This window comes from Heptranchias perlo, chromosome 16, assembly GCF_035084215.1.
Source record: "Heptranchias perlo isolate sHepPer1 chromosome 16, sHepPer1.hap1, whole genome shotgun sequence".
NCBI classification, from domain to species: domain Eukaryota; kingdom Metazoa; phylum Chordata; class Chondrichthyes; order Hexanchiformes; family Hexanchidae; genus Heptranchias; species Heptranchias perlo.
The window spans coordinates 41054640-41067545 of record NC_090340.1 but is presented as its reverse complement, the minus strand read 5'-3'; the positions used below and the strand labels follow the sequence as shown (position 1 = coordinate 41067545).

At 40.5% G+C, this 12906-nt stretch overlaps 1 protein-coding gene across 7 annotated transcripts in view; it reads right to left on the bottom strand.

Moving 5' to 3' along the window:
- banp (BTG3 associated nuclear protein) overlaps positions 1–12906 on the bottom strand; it is a 242214-nt gene that overhangs the window by 97001 nt on the left and 132307 nt on the right. For 5 of the 7 annotated variants that reach the window (XR_010965968.1, XM_067998010.1, XM_067998012.1 and 2 more), the window contains exon 11: positions 10086–10130. Coding sequence is in view for 6 of the 7 variants with exons in the window: in XM_067998010.1 (XP_067854111.1) it covers positions 10086–10130 (45 nt within the window). In the remaining variant the exon portion in view is untranslated. Of the gene's footprint in view, positions 1–8294; positions 8549–10085; positions 10131–12906 lie in introns of those variants that run through there. The other 2 variants (XM_067998009.1, XM_067998011.1) reach the window with 2 other exon arrangements.

Here is a 12906-nt window from a genome sequence, read left to right as displayed (position 1 = left end):
TAACACAGTGTTCAAGATCTTCAGTAACATTTCACAATCTGTACATCTTCCGGTAGAAGGAAGTGCAGGGAGTGTGCAGCCTCCTTTGAGTGACCTCTTTAATATTCATTAAAGTTCCATGACATTCCCAGAGGGGGAGCTAATGCTAAATTTCATCGGTGAGTTGCAGCTAAAATAACTACACAAGGAGCTTGTAATTGACCCTCATGTAATAATTTCACACAGATGTTTCCTTCAAGATGTAATCCAAAAGAAAGTGTATCCTGTATTATTCACTAACCTTTACAGATCTTCTATTTGTATGAAATTATGTGTGTCATTCTTCCTTCACTGATGTTTTCCTTTACTATTGATCTTCTCCCTTTACCCAATTTCTCCTCACTACAATGATTCAAGCTGGCAAATGGCTGCATGGGCAGTGGTGACCATCTGATACCTCAAATAAGGGTCCATTCTTCATTCATGACCCTGGACAGTGACCAGCAGGGCCATCACAGCCACCCCTACTATGTCCTCACCCAGTGAAGACACATGCACATTTTGAGACGGTGTGGTGGCAAAGATACTTTGTTCCAAACATGTAGTACCAAACCATTTACAAGAATGGTTTGGTACTACAAAGTAGATGGGAAAGTCAGTCTTTCCCATCAATTTTTGAAGATTAGCCTAATTAATTATCTACTCACTAATGTTATAATCTTTCTAACCCCCAAATCTGAACAACATTTTTAGAAGTATTTTATAAATTGTTCATTCTGAAAACACAGCATCCAGTATTAAAATTCAAGAGGGCATGTTTATTTTAAATCTCACTGGCTGTGGATACCAGCTACAAATCAGTGCCATAAACTGGACAAAGCCAAATTTGTCCACTTGTCCCCCTTCCAAAGATAGGACCTCTTGCTTCTGCACCCACTCCATTTTATTTAGCAGGCTAACTCAGACTCTGAAGAACTCACCTAACTGAAGTGAACATGATCGTGTGACAAGGCTGCTCTGGGGCTAAAACTGGTATTGTGGATTGAAATGAAAATCAGTTTTTGTAACGGGCAGCCTATCTGCAATGTCAGTTTTATGCCTGGGCGGCAAGTTGAAAATCTAACCCATGATTTCTTGTTCATACAATCCTGGAAACCTATTTTATTTTGGATAAAATCACTACAAAAGTCACAAAGATGTTGAAAGCATCAACACTTTCTTTTTTTATAGTATTATTCATATAGGCCTTAAAATTATAGCATGGGATGCTAACATATAAAATATAGCATGGGATGCTAACATATAAACATTTAATGTACATTATATATATATATATATATATATAGAACATTTCTTCTTATGATATTTTAGTTTAAAAATAAACAGATTAGTACCTCTGTTAAAATAGTGATGGAAGGAACTGCAGATTAATGCATTCAGAGGTAAGCTTCCCAGTGTGGAGCCTTGCTGGACTGAAGCATACGTCGCAGAATCAGATCTATAGTACTGGAGTTCTATCTTAGACCTGCATTCACCATCCAGTGAGGCTCCAAGACTGGAACCTTTCTGAACCTTAACTGTTCATGCGTTTTTATCCATTGGTGTAATTTTAAGGCCTTAGAAAATAAATGACATGTTCTGTCATTCAAAGCAAAAAATTAAAATGGATGACATTCCTCCTGTTGATTTCTTTTAGTGAAAAAGTTGGAGAGTGTACAGAATGGGATTTTCTATTAAAATTATCGACAGGAGAAATTTCAGGAGGCTATCATCTGGTCCATCTAACTTTAACATGTTCTAAATTTCAAAAAATATTTGAGCAGATGCTTTAAAATGTAATTTTAAAAAGTAAACGTAAAACAGGACATTGCATTTTTGCTGCACTGCCAACTTCATGTTCCCCTAGGATCAGTGTGGAACACGTAAAATAAATTGGGGCATTTTTTTTCTGAGTTTTGTTTTGAAGAAAATAGTAGGCGTAAGCAGGTAGAAAACAGTGGTGGACTTTTCATCCACTATTTCCTGTACTCTCGGTCTTCCTCAGAGCCTGAAATGAGCAAATTATGAAAACAAAAAAATATTGCTCATTAAGGAGTGTGAAGACCTTGTAAATGGTACTGAATTCACAAGGGGGGGGGAGGGGAACAAATATAAAATGTAAAGTAAGTTGTTAATTCCCATTCAGAATATGGAATTCACTATAAAAAGGGAGGGAAAGACTTGGATGGATCAGTATGGCATTGCCAGAAATGTATAGTACAAAGAATTTTTCAACTACACAGAATGGATAAGCACAGAATGTTGAAGCATTAACATTTTTCCTTAACAATGTTATTCACCTAGAGAATAAATAGTAACACATTTCTATCATTCAAAGCAAAGACTCAAAGAGGCTGAAATTCCTCCCAACAATAATTTTTCAAAAATTTGATATGATTACAAAACGGTCTTTCTGCAGAGGGGTAACATACTCCTTCAATGTGTGATTCTACTGCAGTATAGACATCTAACTGGGCATGGCAGGACCAGTGTCTGATGAGGCTCAAACTCTGATGGGTCATTGTGACCGAGGAGTGTTGCCTGGTCCATGGAAGCACAGTCAACCATCGGCACCGAACAAGCCCAACAAGAGGTGATACAATTCTAGATTTAGTCCTGGGAAATGAAGATGGGCAAGTGGGTGAAGTGACAGTGGGTGACCATATTGGGGATAATGACCACAATTCAGTTAGTTTTAGCATTATTATGGAAAAGGACAGAGTTAAATCAGGAGTAAACGTTTTAAATTGGGGGAAGGCAAATTTTACAGAACTAAGAGGTGATTTGGCAGAAGTGGACTGGACACAACTACTTGAGGAGAAATCAGTGGCAAGCCAGTGGGAGGCACTAAAAAGTGAAATTCTACGGGTACAATGCAGACACGTCCCCTCAAAGAAAAAGGGTGACACTGCCAAATTTAGAGCCCCCGGTTGTCTAGAAGTATACTGGGCAAGATAAAGAAGAAAAAGAAAGCTTATGACTGTCACAGAAAACTAAATATTGCAGAAAGCCTAGAGGAATATAGAAAGTACAGGGATGATGTAAAAAAGGAAATAAAGAAAGCAAAGAGAGGGCATGAAAAAATATTAGCTAGTAAGATTAAAGAAAACCCAAAGATGTTTTATCAGTACATTAAGAACAAGAGGATAGCTAAGGAAAAGATGGGACCTATCAGGGATGGTAAGGGTAATTTATGTGTAGAAGTAGAGGATTTGGGTAGGGTTTTAAATGAATATTTTGTCTCCATATTCACAAAGGAAAGGGATGATCCGGACGTAGTAGTTAAAGAGGAGAGGTGTGAAATATTGGATAAAGTAAACATAACGAGAGACGAAGTACTAGAGGGACTGGAATCCTTGAAAGTTGATAAGTCACCTGGGCCGGATGGATTGTTTTCTTGGCTATTGAAGGAAGCCACGGAGGAAATAGTGGATGCTCTGAGGATCATTTTCCAATCCTCACTAGATATAGGGGAGGTACCGGAGGACTGGAAGACTGTAAACATAGTACCATTGTTTAAAAAGAGTACGAGGGAAAGGCCGAATAATTATAGGCCGGTCAGTCTTACCTCGGTGGTGGGCAAACTATTAGAATCAATACTGAGAGATAGGATAAACTGTCACTTAGAAAGGCATGGTTTAATCAGGGATAGTCAGCATGGATTTGCTCAGGGAAGGTTTTGCCTTACAAATCTGATTGAATTCTTTGAGGAAGTGACAAGGAGGATTGATGAGGGTAGTGCAGTGGATGTTGTCTACATGGATTTTAGTAAGGCATTTGACAAGATCCCACATGGCAGACTGGTCAGAAAGGTAAAAGCCCATGGGATACAGGTAAATATGGCGAATTGGATCCAAAATTGGCTCGGCAACAGGAAACAAAGGGTAAAAGTCGATGGATGTCTTTGCGAATGGAAATCCGTTTCCAGTGGTGTGCCACAGGGCTCAGTGTTGGGTCCCTTGCTGTTTGTGATATATATTAATGATTTGGACTTGAATGTAGGGGGCATGATTGGCAAATTTGCAGACGACACAAAAATTGGCCGTGTAGTTGATAGTAAGGAGGGTAGCTGTAGACTCCAAGAAGATATCAATGGGTTGGTGGAGTGCGTGGAAAAGTGGCAAATGGAGTTCAACCCGGAGAAGTGTGAGGTAATGCACTTAGGGAGGGCAAACAGTAAAAGGGAATACGCAGTAAATGGGAATATATTGAGAGGGGTAGAGGAAGTGAGAGACCTTAAAGTGCATGTGCACAGGTCCCTGAAGGTGGCAGTACAGGTAGATAAGGTTGTGAAGAAGGCATACAGAATGCTCTCTGTTATTAGCCAAGGTATAGAATACAAAAGCAGGGATGTAATGATGGAACTGTATAACACGCTGGTAAGGCCACAGCTGGAGTATTGTGCGCAGTTCTGGTCACCACATTACAGGAAGGACGTAATTGCTCTGGAGAGAGTGCAGAGAAGATTTACAAGAATGTTGCCAGGGCTTGAAAATTGCAGCTATGAAGAGAGATTGGATAGGCTGGGGTTGTTTTCCTTGGAGCAGAGGAGGCTGAGGGGAGACTTGATTGAGGTGTACAAAATTATGAGGGGCCTAGATAGAGTAGACAGGAAGTACCTGTTTCCCCTAGCGGAGAGTTCAAGAACTAGAGGACATAGATTTAAGCTGATTGGCGGAAGGATTAGAGGGGACATGAGGAAAAACTTTTTTACCCAGAGGGTGGTGGGTGTATGGAATTCGCTGCCCGAAATGGTGGTAGAGGCAGGGACCCTCAACTCTTTTAAAAAGTACCTGGACCTGCACCTAAAGTGCTATAAGCTGCAGGGCTACGGACCAGGTGCTGGAAGGTGGGATTAGAATGGGCACCTGGTTGTTCTTCGAGCCGGCGCGGACACGATGGGCCGAATGGCCCCCTTCTGTGCTGTATCTTTTCTATAGTTCTAACTACCAGTGGCAGTGAATGTCATCAACATCCTCAAATGTTAGATCACAGGATCCTGCAGGCACCACATGGGAACATCAGCGAAGTCAGTCACTGTGTTGTCTATAACTAGAGAGACAGGTGTGAGAGCCACATTGCCCAATTCTTCTCCCAGCCCCAGTAAGCTCTGGAATTGTCCACTATTACTTTATATTCACCATATTTTCAATGACAGGACAGCTAATTGTTTTCCCTGCTTTGTTTTTGCCAAGAAATGAAAATGTTCATTTTCCATAACTGACATTTTCTGTACTATAAAAGAATGATAGATATTACAAATTTAGGGTCTTGACTTAGATATTGTCTCAGATACAGTGGTGCAGATCACTCCTATAAGCAGTCTGAGTGTCTTACATTCAGGAGTGTGCCAATTCTGCCCAACATCTAATTAAACAATAGTGTAACCTGGGGATGTAACAATAGGGCCCCATTGTGATCTGAACTAGGTATTGTAGACTTCCTTTGTGCCTTCACATGCGCTTCTCCAATCTTTCAATAGAGGAATTAAAAAACACGTTAGTGAGATGAAGCTAGATATAAATTGTTAAGCTACTTTATTTTAGAGAGAGCAAGTGAGCATAGAGTAACAAAGCTCACTGACTGCACTCAATTTCACTTCTCTATTCGAAAAATTAGAAAATAATAAACCAGGTGCCCTCTCCTTTTTGTGAGCTGACTTACTTCTTTTTGACATTACCTTTCTTACCAGACGGCTTTCAGTTATGAAAACTGATCTTCTTGCATTTTCAAACTTCAGGCCCAGACCTGCACCTGACAGACTCCTGTTTAAAACCTGACTCACAGCCCAAGTGTGCCTTTTCTCCTTTCCTCTTTGTGTTCCCAGCAAGTCGGAGTGCTGTTCCCTGCCCCCTTCCCTTTTCAGTGCCTGTCCCTACAACTAGCAACCTCTTCTCCCATCCTTGAGGCACAAATCTAAATATAAACCATTTCCTGCTACTTTCAAAATGAAATGGGGACATCCTGGCTGAATGAGCTTGTGATGAGTCAACTCAGTTTGAAGTAGACCAGGATCTGCAACATTCCATGGACTTGTTTTAATACATAGTAACAAATAGACCATTTGTCTCAGCGGTTACAGCCTATGGCTTTTTAAACCTTTGTGAAACCACCTTGTTTTAAAATACAACACTTAAACAGAACTCATTCCCAGTTCCTTTCCGTGAAAAAATGATCACAAATCCCAAAAAGTGACAACAAACTACAAGTTATATTCAGCTCATGTGGCATTTGAGTTAGGGTTGCCAAATGTGGTTGTACGTATTCCTGGAGGTTTTATCACATCTCTGGCCTCCCAACTGCCCTACCCAGTCAAACAGTCTTCTTTCCCCCCATCTCCAATATTTTGGTTTCACGTTAGTTAAATAAACTCAAGTGTTCAAAAAATGAGAATGAACACACAAATTTTTTAATGATTCTATAATGTTTTTCCTGGGTTGCTTACATCTGTGTCCAGGAGATTAATCTTGAATTCCTGGACTCTCCAGGACAACCCTGGAGAGTTGGCAACCCTAATTTGAGTGCATGTGGTTTATATGTTAAAATATTTTTCTGGTGCATTTTCCATATTTGACATTTCCAGTGTACTATCAACAATTTTGTATGGCATTTTTAATATAGAAAACTGCCCCAATGTGCTTCACAAAAGAACAAAGGGAAAAAAATGAGCATTATGTATCACTTAATAACAGAGCGATAGATATGTGCACCATTAGTTTTTATTTCTTTTGGGACATGATGTGTAATTTATTTCCCTTGCTAAGAAAATACATATGGGTGCATCAGTTATATCGCCCATGTACCCAAGATTACCTCCTTGACGAAAAGGTATTATTTAAAGATTGGATACTGGGAATGACTATTTTCTTTATAAAGCTTTCTTTGATGTTCACACGGGAACTCACCCACAAACTCCCCCAGAGTAATTCAACACAATGCTCAATTTGTTCCTACTTGGTGATGCAAACTGAAAATGGGATCTAAATTGAAATTATACACAGGTGCGTGCACATTATGCCACTAAACACAAGCCAACAATTACGGATGAAAATCAGTCTCCAAGATCCAAAGGCCCACTAATTCACTTCCTAACTAAATAAACGATTTATCTGGTTATTGTTAACATGAAATAGGTTCAATCAATCCAGTTTTACTGGATTCAACTTCTCTCAACTGATGGTTAGGAAAAATGGCTAGCGCAGCAGCCCACAGGTAAGTGATTGGGTCTTTTGTGCTTGGTATCGCGGGGGTCGAGGACAGATCAAGGGCCTCGGTCTCTGGATGGGGGGGGGGGCCATCAGGAGGGATCAAGGGCCTCGGACTTGGGGGGTTGGAGGTCGGAGCTGGGAGTCGGGAAAGAGACATCGGGAGTCAGGGCCCGGGCCTGGAGATCGAGGATCTCAGTACTGGGAGTGGCGCCAATCGTGATTGTGGTAAGTACTTACCTTTTTTTTTCCATTTATGCTATGTTTAGGGTTGGTTTTCCAGCTGCCTCTGGCTGCCTCAGGGCAAATCAACGTTGCAGTGCGGACCTGAAGCAGGCGTTAGTTAGACCCCTTGCCTGCATACACAAAGGGGCTAATGCATGCTTCAGACATAGGTAAAAGGACGCCTCTTTTTTATCCTTACTCAATACGGCGGATGGCATACTTCCAGAAAAACAGGCGCTACATGGGCCAATTTAACCCCCAAGGTGTTTCTGGGAGAATAATAGAAATTTGTAAATGGTGCATGGTTTTCCACATTTATTGCTGGGTTTAGAGAAGACATTGGTGAGCGTACTGTGAATGGCTGAAAAAAAGATTCCTGTCATGAAGGTCTCATGAATTGTTCTTGCAGCTGCTACAGATCCCTACAGAGGTCTTTCCTCAGCTTCTTCTGCATCCTGGTCATCTACATCTGGTATCTCGTTTTCATCATCCTGTTGTTGGTCTTTAAGATAGATACCACTTTCAATGGCAATGCTTATGAAGAATATAGAAAGCAATGTTGATACAGCAGACTTTTTCAGACTGGTACTCCTTCTGAGCTCTTCAAACACTGGAAATGCTGCTTCAGAAGCCGATGGTGTTTTCTATATACGTACAACCATATTTGGCAACACTAACACAAATGCCACATGTGCTGATAGTAAAAAAAGAACAAAAATGTAACAATGGCAGGGTTTCCAACAAAACTAATAATGCATGGAGCAAAATGAAGTATATTGACCAGGAAACACAAACAGTTCTTATTTTTTTTTTTAAGAAGAACATTGTACCTACTTTTAAGAAGGCTTGCTTGAGCAAGCCGGGCCCCAAGGCTTCTGACGTGCCCATACATAACAGTGCGCAGCTTGTGGTTGGGAATTCGGGCGAACCCCAAATCAGATTGAAATCTCATGCAAATGAGGTCCATGCACAGCTGCAATACCGTCTCATTTAATTTTTGTGGTCAAGTCAGGCACACTTCAACAAGTCCGGTGCGGCCAGAAGCCTGAATTTCTAACCTACGCCCACTGTCTCTGAGGTTCTGTGTCACACGCTGACCCCTGGAAAATTAAGGCTATAATGTCTTATTGTTCCAGTCCATGCATCCTTTAATGTTACACAGGACACTCTTTATCCAAAACTGCTAACATTCAGACATAGTAATGTAACACACATCAAAATGTATCACTAATGACACAGAAACATCGCATAACTTGCATTTGCTATCACTGTAGTGAAAATGGGGCATGGTCATCCTACATCCCAGGCACAAAATGTGGCCTCCTTTAGTCCAGATGCATTCTGTTCAAAATAATTTACACTATGGAGAACATCTGCTGGTAGAGCAGATAGTTAAGGGCTAAATAAGATCAAGACTTGATACATGAAATAATCATAATCTGTCTCAAACTCTTTGTGTGGTATGACAGCCACAGCCAATGGATCCTTGTGTTGTTAATTATCAAGCAAGACATGGTCCACATTGCCAAAAGATGAATCATACCTACTCAACATACAATTACCAGTGTTTCAGTGCTGCCCTCTAATGAACTACAGAATAACATTTTAAAAATCCTGAAACATGTTTGCATGAAAAAACTACAATATAAAACAGAAGATACTTTTAAATGTTTTCACGGACAACATCCCATTTTACTTATAGATACTACCCAAACAAAATTAATCAATCCCGAGCCTTTACTGGGTGTCACATTAAAAGAAAGCACATCGAAGAATTGGCACGATAGGGTTGCAGCCCTACCTCTGACCCATGCTTCCTTCAAGTACAGCTCTCCCGCTGAGAGCATAGGATCAGTGAATGTACCCTATTTTAAAGATAAACATATTAGGCTTAGGAGAATTCTCCTAAGCTACAAATTTATCAGTCCATCTGCATTAGTCGCAAAGAGCAAATGAAAATGACAGATTGGTAGATTTAATCTGGTAAACAAACAAAATGTAGCTAAAATTTCATTGTGGACAATTAAGCAGAATGCACATGGTAAATTACAAGCACTGGCATCCCCCCAGTGGTTAAAAAATGTACTGTTATCAAGTGGATTTCAACACAAGTGTGGTTCAAAAGATTTTGCAGTAGGTTTTCCGAGTGAGCAAATATTCAAGTATTAAAATAAATCAGAAAAGTTAGATTCTCCTTGAAAATTCAGTTTACTCAAGCCAATTAAACTATTGCCTCATCAACTCATATTACACTTCTTAAATTCTGATACATTTTATTTAGTGACAGAGTACATTTTTAAAGAGGATGCCTCTTTATGTCTGGAAATCATTTCAATCAAATAATGATGCTGCTTATAATGAGATTAGCAAACATTACATTGATTATGCCATTAACCATCGTGATAATCTGATTTCCCTACTGAAAATTGCCTTTGTTTGATTACAGGCTTTTAAAACAACTGCATTTGGCATCAATTCCATAAACGTGAGTGATTTCCCTGTCTATTACCATGGCAAATTCACTGCAATGATATTAAAGAAGATTTAATTTGCAAGACATGCTCTAAAAATAGCAAACACCTATTCTGGAATATATGTCAAGTAAGTAAATCAAAATCATCTTGGAAAAGCACTTACCTGGCCATCCTGACTAACGTGAACCTGGTGTATTTGAAGATTGCCCTATGTTAAAGAAATGAATAAAAAAACATTACTTTTTTTTTGAAAACAGTATTTTTGTCTTCCAGTTTACTCCATTCATCAACTTCCTGTTTGTTTTCTCCTTCAGATATTCATATGAAGGTCCATTAGTTCATTGGGTAAACACATCAGGTAAAGGCAATCATTTCAGATTGAGCGACAATGCATCCCTTGTGCCCATTGCTGGACCAAACTGGTGATGAACCTTTGTCTACATTAATGACTTGGATATGAATGTAAAAGGTATGATCAGTAAGTTCGCTGATGATACAAAAATTGGTAGGGTGGTAAATAGCGAGGAGGATAGCCTCAGTCTGCAGGACGATATAGATGGGTTGGTCAGATGGGCGGAACAGTGGCAAATGGAATTTAACCCGGAAAAGTGCGAAGTGATGCACTTTGGAGGGACTAACAAGGCAAGGGAATACACAATGAATGGGAGGACCCTCGGCAAGACAGAGGGTCAGAGGGATCTTGGTGTGCAAGTTCACAGATCCCTGAAGGCGGCGGAACAGGTAGATAAGGTGGTAAAGAAGGCATATGGGATACTTGCCTTTATTAGCCGAGGCATAGAATATAAGAGCAAGGAGGTTATGATGGAGCTGTATAAAACACTGGTTAGGCCACAGCTGGAGTACTGTGTGCAGTTCTGGTCGCCACACTACAGGAAGGATGTGATCGCTTTGGAGAGGGTGCAGAGGAGATTCACCAGGATGTTACCAGGGCTGGAGCGCTTCAGCTATGAAGAGAGACTGGGAAGATTGGGTTTGTTTTCCTTGGAGCAGAGGAGGCTGAGGGGGGACATGATTGAGGTGTACAAAATTATGAGGGGCACAGATAGGATGGATACTAAGGAGCTTTTTCCCTTCGTTGAGGGTACTATAACAAGGGGACATAGATTCAAGGTAAAAGGCGGGAGGTTTAGAGGGGATTTGAGAAAGAACTTTTTCACCCAGAGGGTGGTTGGAGTCTGGAACTCACTGCCTGAAAGGGTTGTGGAGGCAGGAACCCTCACAACATTCAAGAAGCATTTGGATGAGCACTTGAAATGCCATAGCATACAAGGCTACGGACCAAATGCTGGAATATGGGATTAGAGTAGACAGGGCTGATGGCCGGCACGGACACGATGGGCCGAAGGGCCTCTATCCGTGCTGTATAACTCTATGACTCTATGCATTTGCATTGAAGTTACATCAGTGGATTCAAATTTCCCAGGTTTCAGGGAGCTGCACCATGTTAAAACTGGATAGCCATGTGATGAAGGAAAGATTACGAGAGCTGGTCTTCAGTTGCTTCCACGCCTTTATTAACAGAGTTTCCTCTTGCACACCCCCACACCCTAGTTAAGCTCTCCATAAAAAGGATCCAAGAGAGTCCCCAATCGATACCCATCACCTCAATACAATTAACCCCAATTGATACAAATCATACAATGAACACACCATCAGTTACAACAACTCTCTGGACTGGTGATTTATCTGCAATGCAGTGCAGACAAGCAAGCTGCTGCAATGAAATAAAAACAGAAAATGCTGGAAATACACCGCTGGTCAATCTGTGAAGAGAAAAGACTGGTTATGATGTTTCGGGTGTGTACCCTTCATCAGTGTTCAATTTGCAGTTTTGCTTTCTATTTTGAAGTTCAGCAATGAGCCTGTCCCAAGCAAGGCAATAGCAATCATTTCTGAGATAAGTTATGAATAATATTATGTCACATAGGTAAGGTACAGGAGAGTGACTGCTATCCATGGAACCGTAGCCCAGCAAAGAGTCTGCGCTGAGAAGAGAAGAAAGTTGGTGAGGAAAAATAGAAATTATATGGCACAACTGGCACAAACCAAGTTGTCTTCTGAGTGAATATATCAATGAAGACAAGACCCAAGAATAAAAGAGCACTTCATGTGTCTTAACATTCCAGAAACTCTAAGAGTTTCACCAAAGAAAGCGAAGAGGTAACATGCTGCAGATTTCAAATGGTGTATGAAATTGGAATGGAGAACTGACTGGAAGATGAAAAGATAACAGTGGACAACTAAATGATAATAAATAAGAAAGTTAGACAAATAGTCATATAAAATTGCTCTGGTAAATCTAAATAATGTAGTTCAAAACCTACATTAGTTAACCTCACTACAACATTAAAATGAGGGCTACTCTATCTTTCTGGCAACAAAGCCCGTCTGCTCACTGGGACTTTAAACAAAGTAGGAGTTCAAATATTCTGTTATCTCTCGTACTCACTAGCAGAGAACCACAAAACGGTTCGACGGGCACAGTGTTAAATTTCTTGAATAAGTTCATAGATTGGCTTGAAGTTTGCGTCTCCCAGCACTGCCTTTTTTCTTCAATTAACCTGGCGATTTGTGATCCACAACAAAATGAGGCAGTCTTGGCATATTCTGGAACTGTGGTCAGTGTTGAGGGAGAAAGTTAAGTTGCTTACCACCATGATAAGCAGATTAACCAAACAGCCAACCTGCTTCACTGCCATGTCAGCCAAATGTGCCTCGATGTTATACGGCTGCATAGCATCATGGAACATTTTGAATGTCACAATGAGGCAGTTAAATATCATCCGCTATAGTGCCTTGGATATGTGGAGTGGACGTGAAAGTGCTAGTTTCTATCAACTGTGCTAATATATCCCTGTCTGTGTGGTCAATCCTCTGGCTTATATGGTGGTAACAACAATCCCTGTAAAGGATCCTGCTAAAAAATGTCCAGTCTTCTCACTGTTCGTCAGCACAGTGCAAAG